General features: G+C 57.7%; 3 protein-coding genes across 10 annotated transcripts in view; 2 read left to right on the top strand and 1 right to left on the bottom strand.

Annotated features, from left to right (window-relative positions):
• KYAT1 (kynurenine aminotransferase 1) overlaps positions 1 to 5,778 on the top strand; it is a 32,982-nt gene extending 27,204 nt beyond the window's left edge. For 5 of the 8 annotated variants that reach the window (XM_021691476.2, XM_021691481.2, XM_021691480.2 and 2 more), the window contains 10 exons: positions 477 to 626; positions 708 to 794; positions 1,031 to 1,159; positions 2,632 to 2,752; positions 3,093 to 3,169; positions 4,003 to 4,092; positions 4,208 to 4,394; positions 4,477 to 4,556; positions 5,050 to 5,136; positions 5,231 to 5,778. In XM_021691476.2, the coding sequence (XP_021547151.2) occupies positions 477 to 626; positions 708 to 794; positions 1,031 to 1,159; positions 2,632 to 2,752; positions 3,093 to 3,169; positions 4,003 to 4,092; positions 4,208 to 4,394; positions 4,477 to 4,556; positions 5,050 to 5,136; positions 5,231 to 5,380 (1,158 nt within the window). In that variant the 3' untranslated portion in view covers positions 5,381 to 5,778. The remainder of the gene's footprint in view (positions 1 to 476; positions 627 to 707; positions 795 to 1,030; positions 1,160 to 2,631; positions 2,753 to 3,092; positions 3,170 to 4,002; positions 4,093 to 4,207; positions 4,395 to 4,476; positions 4,557 to 5,049; positions 5,137 to 5,230) is intronic. The other 3 variants (XM_021691478.2, XM_021691482.2, XM_021691483.2) reach the window with 3 other exon arrangements.
• Positions 5,779 to 7,110: 1,332 nt separating this feature from the next.
• Positions 7,111 to 15,126, top strand: SPOUT1 (SPOUT domain containing methyltransferase 1). The gene is made up of 12 exons (XM_021691484.2): positions 7,111 to 7,215; positions 7,813 to 7,858; positions 8,143 to 8,268; positions 10,085 to 10,244; positions 10,483 to 10,572; positions 10,693 to 10,742; positions 10,950 to 11,080; positions 12,306 to 12,378; positions 12,482 to 12,580; positions 13,098 to 13,200; positions 13,385 to 13,532; positions 14,354 to 15,126. The coding sequence occupies exons 1-12, from the start codon at positions 7,180 to 7,182 to the stop codon at positions 14,420 to 14,422; spliced, it is 1,131 nt and encodes a 376-aa protein (XP_021547159.1). The 5' UTR covers positions 7,111 to 7,179; the 3' UTR covers positions 14,423 to 15,126.
• ENDOG (endonuclease G) lies at positions 14,573 to 17,808 on the bottom strand. Its single transcript, XM_021691485.2, has 3 exons — positions 17,118 to 17,808; positions 16,067 to 16,176; positions 14,573 to 14,855 (listed from the first exon to the last, which is right to left on the bottom strand). The coding sequence occupies exons 1-3, from the start codon at positions 17,625 to 17,627 to the stop codon at positions 14,573 to 14,575; spliced, it is 903 nt and encodes a 300-aa protein (XP_021547160.1). The 5' UTR covers positions 17,628 to 17,808.
• Positions 17,809 to 18,226: the final 418 nt, after the last annotated feature.

Genomic DNA, 18,226 nt, shown 5'->3' with positions numbered 1-18,226 from the left:
AACAAGTGTACAGATCCAACCTTCCTCTCAAAGTGGGGTGCTTCCATAAAGTCCTATTCCTGCACCTCAACTGTGCATGACCTTGAGCAAGTCATTTCCTGTCTCTGGGTCTCCGTTTTTCTACCTGTCCAGTGGTGGGGATCAAATAATACGTGTCTTGCGAGGCTACTGGGCTGAGCAGATGGCACGGATGTGCTCCTTAAACTGAGAGGGAGGGGGTTAAATCCTGCAGTTCCCACTGCTGTGGATGGTACTCCACGAAGTCACGCACTCTGCCCAGTTCTCCACCAAATCCTAGCCCTGGACTTTGGGCCTGCACAGAACAGGTCTGATGGCCAGCGCTGGTGGAGGAAATGAAAGAACTCACCGTACAGGAGCCCATTTGCCTCAGGAAAGCTCTAGAACTGCCTGAATGCGGCTGGGCAGGAGGGTGGGCCCAAGCTGAGCCAGGCGACTGACCGCTGCTATCCTGGCAGGGTTACCCACCCCTGACAAAGATCCTGGCAAGTTTCTTTGGGAAGCTGCTGGAACAGGAGATAGACCCACTCAAGAACGTGCTGGTGACTGTGGGTGCCTATGGGGCCCTGTTCACAGCCTTCCAGGCCCTGGTGGATGAAGGAGATGAGGTGAGTGAGCAAGGCTCGGGTTGGGTAGGGATGAGGGGCAAGGGGCGATACTGACCCCAGCCAATCTGATCCTTCTGCTAGGTCATCATCATAGAGCCCTTTTTTGACTGTTATGAGCCCATGACATTGATGGCAGGGGGTCGCCCTGTGTTTGTGACCCTGAAGCCGGTGAGGATGCTGGTTGGGGTGTGGGTGGGCAGAGGGTCCAAGGAGTGTGTTGTGTTGGCCCCTGGGAGGTGGGAAGGAAGGAAGGAAAGGAGGCCGGTTGCTTCAGGATGGGGAGGCGTATCCAGAGTTCCAGAGGAGAGAGGGTGGGGACAGATGCCTATGAAGGAAGGCCAGATCCTTGGAGCTGAATGTCAGGTAGCTTATTAATTGCTGCCCCCTTCCACCTCCTCTTACAGAGCCCTACCCAGGATGGGGAACTGGATTCTGCCAGCAACTGGCAGCTGGACCCCACAGAGCTGGCCAGCAAGTTTACCTCTCGTACCAAAGCCCTAATCCTCAACACACCCAACAACCCTGTGGGAAAGGTACCTGAGAGACCTCCTTTCAGCGACCCCTCCAGACTGGGTTCAAGTCCCTGCTATGTTACTGATTTGCTGCGTCAGGCCTCAGTTTCTTCATCTGTGTAATGGGAGGGCAACGTGTAATGAGCTCTGAGGACTGAGGCTCCCCAAAGTTCCAGGGACAGGGGCGGGAATCCCCTTGGAAGGTATACGTGCTGGCCGGTGGAGCAGACTGGGTGCTTCCATGACTCCCGAGACCCTGGGAATGGTGACCTCACCTCTCGGAATGTCTTCTCATATGTAAAATGGGAACACGACAGAACTGATATACAGGAAAATCTAGTTGTCCAACTGGGTGTCTCTCCCCTAATATGACCACTGCACTTAAGACACTCTGACTCCAGGTGTGGGGGCCCCACACCCGCCAATTCTGCAACACCAGCTGGGGTAGCATCAGATCCCGTAGGTTAGGGCTAAGTCCCACAAGGCTGCCCGCCCTTCAGATGCCAGCCCAGCTTGTCACCTCTGCTTCTGACCAACGGGCTATAAATTTGAGGTTCCCATCACGCCCTCCTCGGGTTCTATTAATTTGCTGGCACCGCTCACAGAACTCAGGGAAACACTTACTTAGGTTTACTAGTTTATTAAAGGAGTTGAGAAAGGATACAAATGAGAAAGGAGACAATAGCCAGATGAAGAGATACACAGAGCGAGGTCTGGGAGGATCCTGAGGAGCTGCGTCACCCTCCCAGTATATGGATGTATTCACCAATCTAGAAGCACTCCAAACACTGTACTATTGGGATTTTATGGAGGCTTCCTCACATAGGCATCATTATTATAATTTTTTAAAGATTTTATTTGAGAGAGAGAGAGCGTGTGTGCATGAGCCAGGGGAGGGACAGAGAGAGAGGAAGAAGCAGACTTCCCACTGAGCAGGGAAACCGACACTGGGATCATGACCTGAGCTGAAGGCAGATGCTTAACCAGCTGAGCCACCCAGGCGTCCCATGATTAATTATTATTAACTCCATTTCCAGTCCCTCCCTTCTCTGTAGGATGCAGGTGGGGCTGGAATTCCAAGCTTGTAATCGTGGCTTGGCCATTCTGGTGACCAGCCCCGATCCTGGAGCTACCCAGGTGCCACCCAGAGTCACCTCCTGTTAGAACAAAAAACACTTCTAGTGCTCTTTTCATTTAGGAATTTACAAGGGCTTTAGGACCCCTGTGTCAGGCGTCAAAGACTGAATATTAGAACAAGAGATGCTCCCAGCGCCCCTGTGACGGAGACATTTACAAGGGTTTTAGGAGCTCTGTGCCAGGAACCGGGGGGCAGAGAGCAACATGTATGTTTTCTGTTAGCTCGCAGCAGACCTCCCAGGGTCAGTGTTGTAAGGGATTCAATGGGACGGGATGGAAAAGCCCTTAGCAGCGAACTCGGCGGTATCCATTCATCTCTCTGAGCAGGCCTCTCTGCTTGGTTGTGGTCCCCACAGGTGTTCTCCAAGGCAGAACTGGAGCTGGTGGCCAGCCTGTGCCAACAGCATGACGTGATCTGCATCAGTGACGAGGTCTACCAGTGGCTGGTCTATGACGGGCACCAGCACGTCAGCATCGGTGAGCCATGCCGGCCTGGGGGCCTCCAGTCCCCCGGGCATTTGTGGCAGGGCCCTGAGCCCAGTCTGGGAGTCCAAGCAGGCCCCGTGATTAGGGCCCGTGGGTCTGGAGCCACACAGGTCGTGTGGCCTGGGGCAGTGACTTCTCTGCGAGCAGGAGGACACAAGGGCACAGCCTCCCGGGGTGGTCATGAACAGGAGCTGAGATGAGCCCCGAAATAGCTTAGCACATAGCAGGGGCCGGGGTGCCGAGAGCCCGAGTGTGTGCCGGGGGCCCGGCCACCACCCCTCCCCTGCCCCTCGCCCCGGTCTCAGCAGCTCCTCTCTTTGGCCTTGGGCAGCCAGCCTCCCGGGCATGTGGGAACGCACCGTGACCATCGGCAGCGCTGGCAAGAGCTTCAGCGCCACTGGCTGGAAGGTGAGTTGACGAGGGTTGGGGTACCGCCTCCCCCCATGATCCGGGGCAGGTGAGGCTGCACTGGGAATCAAGAAGGGGGGTGGCCGGGCGCCTGGGTGGCTCCGTTGGTTAAGCGACTGCCTTCGGCTCAGGTCATGATCCTGGAGTCCCGGGATCGAGTCCCACGTCGGGCTCCCTGCTCAGCTGGGAGCCTCCTTCTCCCTCTCCCTCTCCCTTTGCCGGCCGCTCCCCCTGCTTGTGCTCTCTGCCCCACCCCCGCCCCATCAAATAAATAAATAAAATCTAAAAATATATATATATGTGATTAAACAATGTATACATAATATATAAATTTTGTTTTTAAAAATAAATGTGTGGGGGGCGCCTGGGTGGCTCAGTCGGTTGAGCGACTGCCTTCGGCTCAGGTCACGATCCTGGAGTCCCGGGATCGAGTCCCACATCGGGCTCCCTGCTCGGCGGGGAGTCTGCTTCTCCCTCTGACCCTCCCGACCCTCCCCCCTCTCATGCTCTCTCTCTCTCAGTCTCTCTCTCAAATAAATAAATAAAATCTTAAAAAAATAAATAAATAAATAAATAAATAAATGTGTGGGGCGCCTGGGTGGCTCAGTTGGTTAAGCGACTGCCTTCGGCTCAGGTCATGATCCTGGAGTCCCTGGATCGAGTCCCGCATCGGGCTCCCTGCTCAGCAGGGAGTCTCCTTCTCCCTCTGACCCTCCTCCCTCTCATGCTCTCTCTCTCAAATAAATAAATAAATAATCTTTCAAAAAAAAAAAAAAGAAGGGGGCTGGCCAGGCCCTGAAGGGCCTCACCCCCTCCCCGTGTTCCCGGTCCAGGTGGGCTGGGCCCTGGGCCCGGACAGTCTCATGAAGCACCTGCGCACCGTGCACCAGAACACGGTCTATCACTGTCCCACACAGGGCCAGGTGAGGAGAGGCAGAGCACCCTGCTGGGGGGGGGGGGGGGCCACCCCGAGCTGGTCGGATCACCCCCCCCCCCCCCACCCCACCCCCCCCCGTGTGCCACACCCCCCCTCCGCAGGCCGCGGTGGCGCAGAGCTTCCAGCACGAGCAACTGCACTTTGGCCAACCCAGCAGCTACTTTGTGCAGCTTCCCCAAGCCGTGTGGCGCTACCGAGACCACATGGTTCGCAGCCTGCAGTCTGTGGGCCTGAGGCCCGTGGTCCCCCAGGGCAGCTACTTCCTCATCGCAGACATCTCAGACTTCAGTGAGCAGGACTGGCCAGGCTGGGCAGATGGGGGCCGGGTGCTGGAGGCGGCCCAGGGCTCAGTGTGGCTTCTGTCCCCCAGAGAGCAAGATGCCCGACTTGCCAGGCGATGTGGACGAGCCCTACGACAGACGCTTCGTCAAGTGGATGATCAGGAACAAGGTGGGCCGGGCTCGGCCTGGGCCCCCGTGGGTGCTTTTAGAGGCCGAGCCGCAATCCAGCCCAGCCTCTGCCATCGGCCCTAGTACCGGGGTGCATCTGTGTCTGGAATTTGCAAAAAGATGCTGTGCAGACTGGCAGGCATCCCTGGGCTCTCAGGGCCTCGGCCGTCTCATCTGTACGGTGCGGAGTTGGCGCCTTAACCCCGAGCTCATCCGGCTCTGAGCTCTGACCCTAAGGCTGATTTCTTCTCTGGCTCTGCCCTGACCTGCCACGTGGCGCTCCCCGCCAGGCATCCACCACCTCCCCTCTGTGCACAGGGAGGGACTGGGAACGATGCTCTGCCATTCTTTTCCCCTGACCTTGACCCAGCACTGAGAGGTACTGCACCGAAGCTAACTGTCCCTGCCCCAGCCCATCGTGGGAAACTGTCCCCCAGAGCCAGGGCCTGCCATGCTGTGGGGCGGTGTTGAGACGTGGGCTTCCTCCTCCCCAGGGCTTGGCGGCCATCCCGGTCTCCGTCTTCTACAGCAGGCCACATCAGAAGCACTTCGACCACTATGTCCGCTTCTGTTTTGTGAAGGTAAAGGACGGGGTTGGTGGGGAGAGAGGGCCTCCTCAAGCTCCCCGTGGCCCACTGGTGGTATGGGGAGAGGGGTAGGACCGATCTGTGTTAGTGCAGGATGAGTCCACGCTCCAGGCCATGGACGAGAAGCTGCGGAAATGGAAGGATGAACTCAGGCCCTGACGCCGCCTGCTCATCCTGGCCCCACCTGGTTCCTGCATGTTCTTTGCCAGGGTGTCAGCCCTTCCCAGGTTGGGCGTAGACTGAGCTAGGGGCCCCCTTCTCTGCGACACAGGATATCCCCAGGGAAGAGCCCTCCTTCTTGGTCTTGGTGGATTCAGAAGCGCTTCCCACAGTACCTATATTCCTGTCATAGTGGTGAGGTGCACCTGACCTGGGCCTCTTCCTGCTCCTCCCTGGATTGGGTCCTAGAGTCTTGGGTCCCCTCCGTATTCTCCCCCAGACTTGTCTGGGACTCAAGGGACAGAGTCCAGCAGTGTACTGGCCTTGAGTCCCAGCCCTGCACTGGTCCCAGCCTAGGCTCCCGCATCCCGCCCTTTCTTTCTCTCCTTAGATAACCTCGGGAAGTGGTCTTTAGGCTTGAGTCCTCAAGCCAGTACTTTTCACCCATAATAAAGCTTTAACTTATTTAGACCCTTATTGGCTGTTTCTCTCTGCTTCACACGGTGGTGCTGATCGCTGATGGGGCCTGGGGCGAAACAGAAGACACCTCAGTGAAACTTAGATCCCAGCCCCTCTTTGTACAAACGTGTTTTGTGGAGTAAAACGGAGGCCCAGAGCAGGGCAAGGACTGGGGACTTGTGTGAACCCAGGGCTCAGAAGAGGTGTGGCTGTGGCACATTGTGCATGTGTAGGAGGTGGGGGCCTCCGTTGAGTGTCTGACAGGGAGACACGAACAGTCTCCTGTCTCACAGGGGTCAGAGTGCAGGCCAGGAGGGCCAGGGAGTTCAGGCAGAAGGGGAAGGAAGTAGCGCATTTAACTGTGCACCCCCCTGTGTCAGGGGCCTAGATGCCCACCATCTCATTAAATAAGCCTCTGAGGGCGCCTGGGTGGCTCAGTTGGTTAAGCGACTGCCTTCAGCTCAGGTCATGATCCTGGAGTCCCAGGATCGAGTCCCGCATCTGGCTCCCCACTCAGTGGGGAGTCTGCTTCTCCCTCTGACCCTCAAGATCTCTATCTCATTCTCTCAAATAAATAAATTAAATCTTGAATAAATAAATAAATAAGCTACATACTTTGATTCCAACTATATGACATTCTGGAAAAGACAAAACTATAGAGATAGTAAAAAAAGATTAGTGGTTGCCAGGGGCTTGGAAGAGGGTAGGTGGAACACAAGATTTTTAGGGCAGTGGACTTATTTTGTACCATACTGTAATGGTAGATACATGACATTATGTCTTTGCCAAAACCTGTAGAATGTACAACACAGAGTGAACCCTAATGTAAACTATGGACTTTAGTTAATAATACTGTATTAATATCGGTTCATCAACTACAGTAAAGGTACACAGTAAGGCAAGATGTTGAGAGTGGGGGGAAATGAGTGGGGGAGAAGGGTTATATGGGAACTCTACTATGTGCTCAATTTTTGGTAAATCTGCTCTAAAAAATAAAGTCTGTTAATTAAAAGAGAGAGTAAATGAATGCATCCATAAAAGAACTGGATTAAATTCTAAGATCATTTCCAGCTCTGAATCACACTCCAGCTCTGGGCCTCAAGGTCCCCATGTAGAATAAAATCGAGCTGAGTTTTAAGTGTCGCGCTCCTGCGGAAACGGAGGGCGGCTCTCCTGTCGTCCAAAGATTCAGCACAGCACTGCACAAACTGCCCCTCTGGACCCTCGAGGCCGGCGACAAGTTCTGGCCCCCACGCCCTGCGCGGACCCTGCTCACCCACAACCCACGCGCTCGCAAAGCCGCCAGACGTGTAGGCCACGCCCCCGCATGCCATTGGCTCTCCGATTGGACGGCTCGGGGGGTGTGACCGGAAGAGGTGAGTCTGATTGGCAGGGCGTGGCCGACGGTGTGCGGGGAATATGGCGGAGCGTGTGAAGAAGCGGCCCTGCGGCCCGGTAAGTGGCGGGGGGTGGAGCCCCGGGGCCGGACAGCGGGTGGGGGCGCTAGAACGAGCCGCGTGGGGGCCCGTGGCGGGGTTGGGCCGCGCCTCCCGCTCCCTGCTTATCGCTGATCCGAGGCCGGAAGCCCCGAGGTGCCGCATGCTCGTGGCCGCGTGCGCCCCTGCGCATGAGAACCGGGGGTGAGTGCCGGGGTCCGAGCCAGGGCCGGGACAGCGTCAGGTAACCCATTGCTGGAGCCCCTTGCGGCTACTCTGACCCGGGCGTGGATTCAGGAGGTGGCGTATCTTTCGTGGCGTATCTCTTCTGACTCCCAGGGCGACAGGAGGCAGATCCTCTCCCCCCGAGCTTCAGTTCCCTCTTCTGTCGTGTCAGACTCGATTCGACAACTTACTGAGTGCTTGCTCTGTGTCAGGCCCGGTCCCAGGCCCTAGAGTGTCGCAGGTCTCTGCTCTCTGACGCTCTCCCAGCAGCAGCGGTGTGGGGGCATTCCGTGGTTTCCTCACCACCCCCACTGATGGGCAGGAAGTGGGACCCCCTCCCAGTTGTGATCCTTAAGCCTCACTCCGGTATGTCTTCCCATTCCTACTCTAGGGTGAACATGGCCAAAGGGTCGAGTGGCGAAAATGGAAGCAGCAGAGTAAGTAAGAGGCTGAAGGGGAGGGGATCTATTCAGCCTTGCCCGAGGCCACTCCAGCAGTGCACTGCTGAACCTCGGGGGGAGCCTCCAGGTTTGTCCCTCTGGGTCCCCCAGCACCCAAAATGGGAAAGACGGGGCCACGGAGGCTCCTCTGGCTGCTCAGTAAGCAGCACTGGAGAGGCCAGGCTGACCGTATTGGGAGGGCACCATCTTCTGGACTGCTCCATGTCCCTCTCCCTCCAAGTCCCTTTCCCCTCCACCAATCCACATGTCCTCTTCTCCAGAGAAAGAGGAGAAAAAGAAGTGGAAGGATCTCAAGCTGATGAAAAAACTGGAGCGGCAGCACGCACAGGAAGAACAGGCAAAGCTCCAGCAGGAAGAAGAAGCAACTGCACAGAGGGAGGACCAGGGTGAGCAGACTGGGTCCTGGGCAGGGAAGAGAATGTCATATCTGAAAGGGACCTTAGAGACCAGTGGGTCCAGACATCTTGTCCTGAGGGAGAAACTGAGGTCCAGAGAATGGGGAAACCTGAGTCCTAACCTCCTACTTAGGTAGATTTCAATCCTTTGGAGCCTAAGCATCACATATCATAACTTTATACCTCCAGAACTCATCATCATAATGACAGGTTTTTGTTGTTTTTTTTTTTTTTTTTTTTACTTTTTTATTGAACACTTTCTGTGTGCTTTAATGTAGTTGTTCATTTACTTATTTTTTTTTTTTTTTAAAGATTTTATTTATTTATTTGAGACAGAGAATGAGAGCACATGAGAGGGGGGAGGGTCAGAGGCAGAAGCAGGCTCCCTGCCGAGCAGGGAGCCCGATGCGGGACTCGATCCCGGGACTCCAGGATCATGACCTGAGCCGAAGGCAGTCGCTTAACCAACTGAGCCACCCAGGCGCCCCTATTTTTTTTTTTTTTAAGATGTTATTTATTTGACAGAGAGAGACACAGCGAGAGAGGGAACACAAGCAGGGGGAGTGGGAGAGGGAGAAGCAGGCTTCCCGCCGAGCAGGGAGCCCGATGCGGGGCTCGATCCCAGGACCCTGGGACCATGACCTGAGCCAAAGGCAGACGCTTAACGATTGAGCAACCCAGGCGCCCGCGTTTACTTATTTTGATTTTATTTTTTTAAGGAAGCTCTACACCCAACGTGGGGCTTGAACTCACAACCCTGAGATCAAGAGTTGAACGCTCTACCAACTAAGCCAGCCAGGCGCCCCTTATTTTGATTATAATAAGAATTTGTCTTTTTTTTCTCATTAAATAATACCCGTTCAAAACATCCCCCTCCCCAAAATACAGAAAACTGTAAAGAAGAAAAATCCCAGCAAACATTGCAGTGAAAGTTTCTCCAGGTGTTACGTTATATCCACTTATGCATATGTAGAGTATATAGATACAGTTTTACAAAAATGAAGTCACTTTATCCATTAGCTTCTGGACTTGGTTTTTCTCATTCCACATTGTGCCCTGTGTGTCCTTCCACATTAGTACATTTGGATCTACCCTAACAGATTGTATCTTTTCTCCTGTCTAGACCCAAATGTCAGGAGGGTTAGGGTGTCGTAACACGCCCTCTAAGCCCGTTGGTTACCAGTGATGATGTTGACAGTGGGGATAGCAACTGAGCATGTCAGCTGTTTCAGACACCAGGGAAGTCCTTCCTGGGTGTTCCCTCATGTGGCTCCCTTTGGGTGACTCTGGGAGGGAAATATGGTGGTCCCTCTGGAACTAGACAGCCTGAACCCGTATCTCAGCTGTCTTGCCTTTTGTGTGACCTTGTGCCACATGTTTGATCTCTCTGGGTCACAGGGTCCCCACTTCTCAATGGGGATCATAGTAGTACTTCTTAGGGTTATGGGGTAAATGCACACAGAAAAGGCCCTAATAATATTAGCTCTCTTTATTATCCCCATTTGACAGCTGGAGAACTGAGGCAGTGGGGGGTGGAGCCAGCACATGAACGTGGGCCAGTGCCTCTAACCACTCTCCAGTCTTGCCCAGTGGTGTGCCCTGTCCATGGGAGCCTCGGGGACCAGTAGGTCCATTTTCCTCCTGGGTAGATTGAGGCCTCGAAAGGGGAGTTGGATCTATTTTGCTGGCCTCAAAATTGCTCCCAGAGGAAAAGTTTTCTAACTCTGGGCCCTGGGATTAGAGGGAGAGAGGGGAGAGCTCGACCCTAGCCTCTTAGACTGCCCATGAACGCCCCTCCCCTGCCCAGGTCGGCCCTACACCCTGAGTGTGGCCCTGCCAGGCTCCATCCTGGACAATGCCCAGTCACCGGAGCTGCGCACCTACCTGGCTGGCCAGATTGCCAGAGCCTGCACCATCTTCTGTGTGGATGAGATTGTGGTGTTCGACGAAGAAGGCCAAGATGCCAAGTGAGGGGCCATCCAGTAGGGCACCGGGGCTCAGTGAGGAGGGAGGGACTGCTAGGATTGACTTTGCTTCGTCCTTGTCGCTGCCTACTTGCCTGGGCGGAGAACGCTGCCTACAGTTTCCCCTGGTGAATCTGGTGGGAAGAGTTGCAAAGCAGGGGCACTGCAGGGGTCAGATTGGGTGGAGGAGCTCTCGAAGGGAGCACAGTAGGCTCTGGAAGCCCTATCTTTCTCTCTCCAGGACCGTGGAGGGAGAATTCAGGGGAGTCGGCAAGAAGGGGCAGGCATGCGTGCAGCTGGCCCGGATCCTGCAGTACCTGGAGTGTCCACAGTAAGGGGGTGAAGGGCAGACTTCCCTGAACGTGATGGGGAGGAGGAGGGTGGTCGAGGTGCAGGTCACGCAGGGGACAGCCTCCCCTGGGAACTTCCTGAGATCCACGGTCTTTACTAGGTACCTACGAAAGGCGTTCTTCCCCAAGCATCAGGATCTCCAGTTTGCAGGTAAGGCCGCAGGGGGTGCTGACCCCATTTCTCATGGATCATCCCCCAGACCCTGAGAAATTGCTGCTCAGTTGAGAAAACAGGCCCAGGCAGGGCAAGGCCTCTGCCTGGTGGCAAACAGCAGGTCTGTGGCAGCCCTGGAACTCGGACCAGGCCTCCAAGGTTCCTGCCATACCACCGTGTGCCTTTGCATCTCCCAACCCACAGGGCTTCTGAACCCCTTGGACAGCCCTCACCACATGCGTCAGGATGAGGAGTCCGAGTTCAGAGAAGGCATCGTGGTGGACCGGCCCACCCGGCCAGGCCACGGGTCCTTTGTCAACTGTGGCATGAAGAAGGTAGGGATTGGGAGAGCGGGTTGGGACAGACATTCCGGACACATCCGGCCATGGAGGGCAGGCAGGGTCCTGTGAGCAGGGAGCCCTGGACCCGGGCATCTGTGTAGATGACCCGGGCCCTACTGATGTAGATTTGGGCCAGAGAAGTGCCCCCAAACAGGGCTCAGTAGATAAAGCCAGGAGCAAATACACTGTTTCTTAAAAAGTAAATGAACAGAGGTAGTCCTCACGCTCAGACCCAATCCACCCCAGCCAAAACCCTACAAAAACAAGTTCAAAATCCCTCTGGGGCAGCTCCGGCAGGACGCAGAGCCACGCTGGGATTGGCGCATTCATCTGCTGCCTGCTTACTCTCAGGGCTTCTGGATTCAGAGACAGAAATACTTCAAGGTGGAGGGTCCCCTCCCCTCAAAAAGAGCAGACCAGAAATGACGGGCTAACTGCAGACCAGGATGACCCAGACCCAGACGAAAGGAGAAAACAGGAGAAACCTCAGAAGGGAAAGTGCCCTATCCTGAATTCAGAGTTGGCACAAAACACAGACATCGGTTATCACTCGTCGCAGCTCCCGTTGACCTCACACCGGGCCCTGGGCTGTTGTTTGTGGAGGGTTTGCTGTTCGACAGCGGAGGGAACTGAGGCCCCGCAGAGGTTAAGTGGCCTGCTCACACCGCTGTAGCTAGGAAGTGGTGTAGCCACATCTGTTCAGAACGTAGAAGACTGGGATTCCATCTTGCGAAATACTTACTCCTGCCCTTTGCCAGGCCCAGGGCGTTCGTCTTTGCCCAGCGTCTGGTAGTTGTTTTGCAAGAATGGTCTCTCTCTCTCTCTCTTTTTTTTTTTTTTTAAGATTTATTTATTTGAGAGAGAGAGAACCTGCACATGCTTGCATGGGGAGCAGGGAGGGGCAGAGGGAGAAGGAGAGAGTCCTCAAGCGGACTCCCTGCTGGGTGTAGAGCCCATCGTGGGGCTCGATCCCAGGACCCTGGGATCTTGCCCTGAGCCGAAATCCAGAGTCGGCTGCTTAACCGACTGAACCACCCAGTCACCCCACAAATGGTGTCTTGAGAGCAGGTCTGGCCTGGGTGCCAGAGAAAGGGGACAGAGGTTGAGCTGGACCCCTCAGGTACCTTGTGAGCCGCTCAGATCTCCCAGCATCTGGGAGAACAGTGACACCTGCTGGCCGTCTGGGGAACAGCACCCATTTCTCCTGGCTTCTCCCCAGGAGGTGAAGATTGACAAGAACTTGGAGCCTGGACTTCGCGTGACAGTACAGCTAAACCAGAAGCAGCTCCCAGGTATCTGGAAACTTCCCAGCCTGGCCCAGCCGGAGGGCTTGGAACCGCCTCGGCCACCTCCTGTCCCTCGCCCCCTCTTCACAGCCTCCCTGCTTCTCTGCAGAAAGCAAGACCTACCGGGGAAAAGTCGTGTCATCGCAGGACCCTCGCACCAAAGCCGGTCTCTACTGGGGCTACACGGTCCGGCTGGCCTCCTGCCTCAGTAAGGACAGAGCTTCCTCCGATGAAGAGCTGGCCCCTCTCTGGGAGGCCGCAGAGAGCCTTGCTTGACCCAAAAGGCAGACCAGGGTCCTTGTCCTGCCACCTTACTGTGTGTCCTTAAGCAAATACCTTTCCTTCTCTGGGACTTGGTCTCCCTGACTGCGCTGCTTGGAATACTGTAAAGGACTTCTGAGGAAAAAGATCGCGATTCATTAATAACGTCTGCCGTGGGGTTGTGAATAGGACAAAAGGACCAGATAGGTCTAGGGTGCACTATGAATTCTCAGAGCTCCTTCCTACCCGCCTTCAGCTTTGCGTCCCCAGTCTCGCATAGGTGTGGTTTCTCCCTGCTGAGTCCCGGACTTCCCAGGAATGGTGGGTGTGTGTAGCTGGGTGTGACTCCCTTACCTGAGTCCCCTTTTCCAGCCCTTCTCCCCCCCGCCCCCATATGCAGACACACATAGCCAAGTGGCTCTGGCATTGGAACGGGACCCCCAGGGAACTGGTCTCTCGCCCAGGTGCTGTGTTTGCTGAGGCCCCCTTCCAGGATGGGTATGACCTGACCATTGGGACATCAGAGAGAGGCTCGGATGTGACCTCCGCCCAGCTACCCAGCTTCAGGTGGGTACAGCCTGGGGCAGGGGCTGGGGAAGGGGAAATGGAGCCGGAAACCTGTTCGGTGGAGGCAGAGCTATACACACTGGGCCCCTAACTGTGTCCCGGGAGTGGGGGGCTGAGAGCTCCGGGAAGCTGCATTCAGTGTGGCCTTAGTGAGCAGGGACTGAACCCCTCCTGTGGGTGCCAGGCATGCTCTCGTGGTGTTCGGGGGCCTCCAGGGGCTGGAAGCTGGAGTGGATGCTGACCCCAACCTAGAGGTGGCCGAACCCAGTGTCCTCTTCGATCTGTACGTCAATACCTGCCCTAGCCAGGGCAGCCGCACCATCCGCACCGAGGTGAGCCTGCCTGCCTCCCGCCTGCAGCCCCCAGGCTGTTCTCAAGGTTCTACTGCCAGCCAGGGGTCTGTCCAAGAGGGGGTGCAGCTCTGCCCAAGGCTGTCTCAAGCCAGCCTTCACTGGAGATGGTTTCCTAACGGCCTCGGCCTCTCACCACCGTGAATTCCAGCAGGGACAGAGTAGGAGTGAGCTGGGAGTCGAGAATCCTGGGTGCTGGTGCCCATCCAGCTGTTCCCAGGCTGGGTAACTCAGGAGACCCTGGCCATCCCAGCTCTGGGCCTCAGTTTCCCCAGCCGTACGCTCAGTGATCCACTTCCTCCACATGACCGTGGTGGGCATGGCAGCCCTCCCCACTGGGCTTCAGTGGCACCTCAGTCCTGTGGGGGGCAGTATGCAGCCAGCTCTGGGAGCCTCAGTCCTGTGCACCCATGGGACCGGTGAACCCACTTCTGAGGTCCGCACGCTCGAGGCACTTGGCGTCCAGTAGTCTCAAAGGGTAGTGACTACACAGGTGGGCAGCTCCAGTCTGTCCCTGAGGGCCCTCCAGGGGCCACACCCTCCCAGCAGGAAGCCCTGCACCCACCCTGTCCTGGGAGCTGAGAACACCCCTTAAGGAGCAGAGAGGCAAGGGCATACAGCCAGCCTGTGGCAGATCGGTAGGATGGGGCTGAGCCTGTTCTTAACATCCTGGGGGTCCTGCGGAGGGCAGCAAGCCCCGGGGCCGGGGGGGGGGTGGTCCGGGCGGTCGAGCCCTGTGAGGCTGGGAGCTGGGCACCCGCCAGCCTCCCAGGCCCCAGCCCACGGCCACACTTCCCCTCCAGGAGGCCATCCTCATCTCCCTGGCCGCCCTGCAGCCTGGCCTCACCCAGGCGGGTGCCCGGCCCAGCTGAAGGTTCCGGCAGGCCGAAGACCGCGAAGCAGCGGCAGGGAAGCCAGAGGCTCCTGAGGGGCCCCTGGGACAGACACAGCCAGGACTTCTGTCTCCAAAGATCACCACCTTTAATGCGACCCAGCCCCCACAGTCCGGCAGGGTACGGCCTTCACTTGGAGCCTGCAGTGATGGCCTTGAGGCTGCCTGCCCGCACCAGAATATTTGGCACAAAGAGCAGCCCCGAGGCCCGCTCGATGCTCTCGATGGGCACCAGGAAGCGCTCCAGCGGGACCGCCTCGTCCACAGGAGCGTTGGGCATCACATAGGAGCGGAGTTCGATTTGCCCGCCTGCTGCCTCCAGGATCAGCACCTTGAAGAAGTGGGTGGGCACCGCCACGTGGTTCTTGCCGATGACCTGGTACTTCACATAGGACTTGCCGTCAGCCTCCGTCCTGCGGGCAGACCCGGGCGCACGAGGCCTTTCAGAGCTCCCGAGGGTCTGCTCGGACCCGAGGCTGCTCCTCCGAGAAGCCTTCCCCGGCCTGACTTCCACCTTGTGTCAGCCTGTAGGACCGCCCCCTCAGCGGGAGGCTTCTGTGCCCTTCTTGGCTCCCCCAGGAGGCTGGGGGCTCCCTGCAGGGTAGACGCCCCCTTACCCTGCTTCCCTCAGGCCCAGCACCGGGTCAGGCAGGGTGGGTGGTGGCAATAAATGCGGCTGAGAGAATCCGGCCTTGTGGGCATTCACCTTCATTCGTGCAGACCCGAGACTACCGCCTACCTCCCCCGTGGAGGGTGAGCACCACGTGGGCGAGGGCCTGGGGTCCAGAACACGGGATGGAGGACTTCGGTCTTCCCCTCGGCGGGGCCTACTCCATTCCAGCAGGCCATAGGAGGCACCTGCTAGTCATCCATGCCTCCTCGGCCAGCCCATGCTGAGCGCTTACTACAGTGACCTCCACCACCCGCCTTTCACCCTGAAGCAACCGCGAGGTAGGAAATGGCTATTATCCCCACTTTACAGGAGAGGATATTGAGGTCACTTGCCCTTGGCACCCAGAGACCAGGTGATAGGGCCTGGGTTCCCTCTGGGGCCTGTGGACTCCAGAGCCAGTGGCTTCCCCACAACCCTTCACCTCCCCAGTCTGTCTTCAGTGGGCCGGAAAATTCACTGAGCATGCCCAGGGGAGCTCAGTCCCTTCTACCTGGGAGGCAGGGCTGCAGAGGGACAAGAGTGAAGGCTCAGGATCGGGGAGATGGAGGTCAAACCCTGGCTCCAGAGGGTGAGGAGGGTTGCTCCCAGCAGAGGAAACTGAAAGCAAGAGCCTGGTGCAAGGCTTTCTATCTGAACAGAAAGGGAGTCGGGCACATGGCAAGAGGTGAGGAGAGAGAAGAACAGAGGCAGGTTTGGGGCCTGATGCCAGGGCAGAAGAGACAGTCTTTGTGGGTACCCCCACAGGCCTCTAGCTATAGAAATGCAGTTAGGAGGTCTGAAGCAGAGAACGGACAGTCTTGTCAAGAAACTAGACGATGTGACTTGGCACTGTGTGCGCACCCAGAGACTGAAGTGGGCCTGGATGGTGAGTGGCAGGAGGGGGCCTCTAGTGAATGGGAGGCCCTGGCATCCCCAGCTGTTCCCCCCAGCCCACCCCAGTTCTAGCCTTACCTGGGCAGGAAGAGCGGCCCCGTGCATACATAGACATTTTGGTAGGTGCGAGTCAGGCTGCGGCTGTACTTCTCCAGGTTGTTCCAGGCGTTCTGGTTGAGATGGGGCACCTGGTTGGAGAGGTGGGGCTCAGACAGACCGTCAGATGGGCAGGAACTGGCACCAAGCCAGGATAGTCCGATGGGGAGTGGGCTGGGCAAGCATGCTGAGGTAACGGGTTCAAGGAAGGAGAGTCGCCCTTAGGCCACCTGGCCGTGAGGGTGGAGCCAGACAGAGCTCAGGGGGGTGCTAGCCCGCCCCCATCTAGGATGGGAGGGCTGACATCCCAGGTCTCAAAACCGCTTCTCAGCTCCAAAGAGATGCACTAAGGAAAGGAGCACTTCTGCCTCTTCAGAGAGAGAAACAAGCCCCCCTCCCCCCCCATCCCCGGGGCCTCATGGGAAGGCCAACTCTCCAGCCCTACCCTCTCCTTCCTGAACCCCGTGCAGAGCCCAGCTGGAAGTCATGTATCTGCTCTTGACTCCCCATTCTTGAGCTCTCCAGTGTCTAGTCAAATGGGCAGGGAACTGAGGCGCTGGAAGAGCAAAAGTCAGATGGGAGGTTCAGACCCCCTGGGCTTCACCCAGAGCCCCAGGTCGTCTCCAGGCCCTGCTTGAACAGGGCTTGAAATAGAGCACACAGTGAGTTACTTTCCTCTGACTCCTGGGAGGCAGGCAGGGTAGGGACAATGGCTGAAAGCTCAGGCTCCTCTAGACAGACTGCCTGGGTCACCTGCTGTGTGACAATGGGCCAGTCACTTTGCCTCTCTGTGCCTCAGTTCCCTCATTACAGCTAATATGCGCTGAAGGCATGCCATGGACCAGGAAGAGTGCTCAGTACCCTCGTGTGCCCTGTCTTCGCTGCGAGGAAACTGAAGCTCAGGGAGGTGCCCAGAGGCCCACAGTTAAGGCCCACAGTGCCTCCTATGGCCTGCTGGCTCCGTGCTCGGTGCCTCCCGCCAGGGGCGCGCGGGGTGAGCAGCCAGGCGCCTGACCCGCAGCGCGGGCGCTACCTGGGGCGCGACGTTACTCAGGTAGAAGGTGTCCTCCACCGCCTTCTGGCTCCAGCGGTGGTTGGCGGCGGCAGCGAGGTGGCCGCGGTCGAAGCCACTGCCGCGGTAGTCGGCGTTGGTGGCGCGGTGGTACGCGTGCACGGAGTCGTCCTCGCGGAAGTCGCACGAGCGGCGGTCGCCGTCGCCGCGGAGCCGCTCGGGCCGCAGCTGCTCGACCACCCAGAGCGCGCCGCGGGTGCGCGGGTCGTAGCACAGCACGTACGACTCGCGGCTCTTGAGCTGCGCCAGCCCCGGCAGCCCGTACTTGGCCAGCTCGCCGGCGCCCGCCGGGGCCCCAGGCTTCGCGGTCACGGCGGGCAGTTCGGCCGCCGCGGCCACGGGCAACACGGGCAACCGGCCCAGCAGCCCCGGCGCCACCCGCGCGTCCTCCCGCCGCCGCCGCCAGCTTTCGGCCGCCGCGCCCAGGCCCGCGCCCAGCGCCAGGGTCAGGCTGGCCCGCAGCGCCTGCATGGCGGGGAGCGCGGCCCGAGAGCAGGTGGAGGGCGGCCCGTGGCGCCCCGGGAACACCGCGACCTCCGGCTGCCGACCCGCGAGGCTCTTAAAGGGGCCGCGCCGGTCTGCGGGGCCCACCGCGGGGGAGGCCGGGTAAGGGCGCGAGACGGTGGGATGCCCGTCGCTTCCACTCACGGACGCTTCGAAGAACTGGGGAACCCCAACAGAATGGGTCAGGACCGGCGCCGAGGGGACGTCCCGGCGCCCTTTCTTTGCCCTTTTAAGACGTGCACCCGGGAGGGGGCGGGACGTGTCCCTGGTTCGTGACTGGATGCCGCCGCCCGGCTCCGCCCCGCCCCCTCATTGGACTGCACAGGGACGCTCCGCGCCGCGGGTAGGAGCTCCTACTTATTTATGACTTACGAGCGCCGAGAAGTGACAGGCACTGATCTAACGCGCTTTCACTACTTAATCTTCAAAAGAGCCCCGAGAGGAAGTTCCTAGTTGGCTGGACAAAGAAACAAGGACAAGATCCCAGGTCTGCCTGACACCAAAATCTACCCTTCTAACCATTACACCTAAGTCGAAAGTTGTAGGACGTTGGTAAATATTTTAAC

This window comes from Neomonachus schauinslandi, chromosome 13 (assembly GCF_002201575.2).
Source record: "Neomonachus schauinslandi chromosome 13, ASM220157v2, whole genome shotgun sequence".
Taxonomy (NCBI): domain Eukaryota; kingdom Metazoa; phylum Chordata; class Mammalia; order Carnivora; family Phocidae; genus Neomonachus; species Neomonachus schauinslandi.
This window is presented reverse-complemented; position numbering and strand designations above follow the sequence as displayed.

Coding starts and splice junctions, on each gene's coding strand:
- SPOUT1 (XM_021691484.2), top strand. CDS start 7,180: ATGGCGGAGCGTGTGAAGAAGCGGCCCTGCGGCCCG. Junction 10,573..10,692: donor CAGTACCTGGAGTGTCCACA/GTAAGGGGGTGA, acceptor GGTCTTTACTAG/GTACCTACGAAAGGCGTTCT. Junction 11,081..12,305: donor TCAACTGTGGCATGAAGAAG/GTAGGGATTGGG, acceptor GCTTCTCCCCAG/GAGGTGAAGATTGACAAGAA.
- ENDOG (XM_021691485.2), bottom strand. CDS start 17,627: ATGCAGGCGCTGCGGGCCAGCCTGACCCTGGCGCTGGGCGCGGGCCTG. Junction 16,177..17,117: donor TGAGTAACGTCGCGCCCCAG/GTAGCGCCCGCG, acceptor CTCTCCAACCAG/GTGCCCCATCTCAACCAGAA. Junction 14,856..16,066: donor GGGCCGCTCTTCCTGCCCAG/GTAAGGCTAGAA, acceptor GTCTGCCCGCAG/GACGGAGGCTGACGGCAAGT.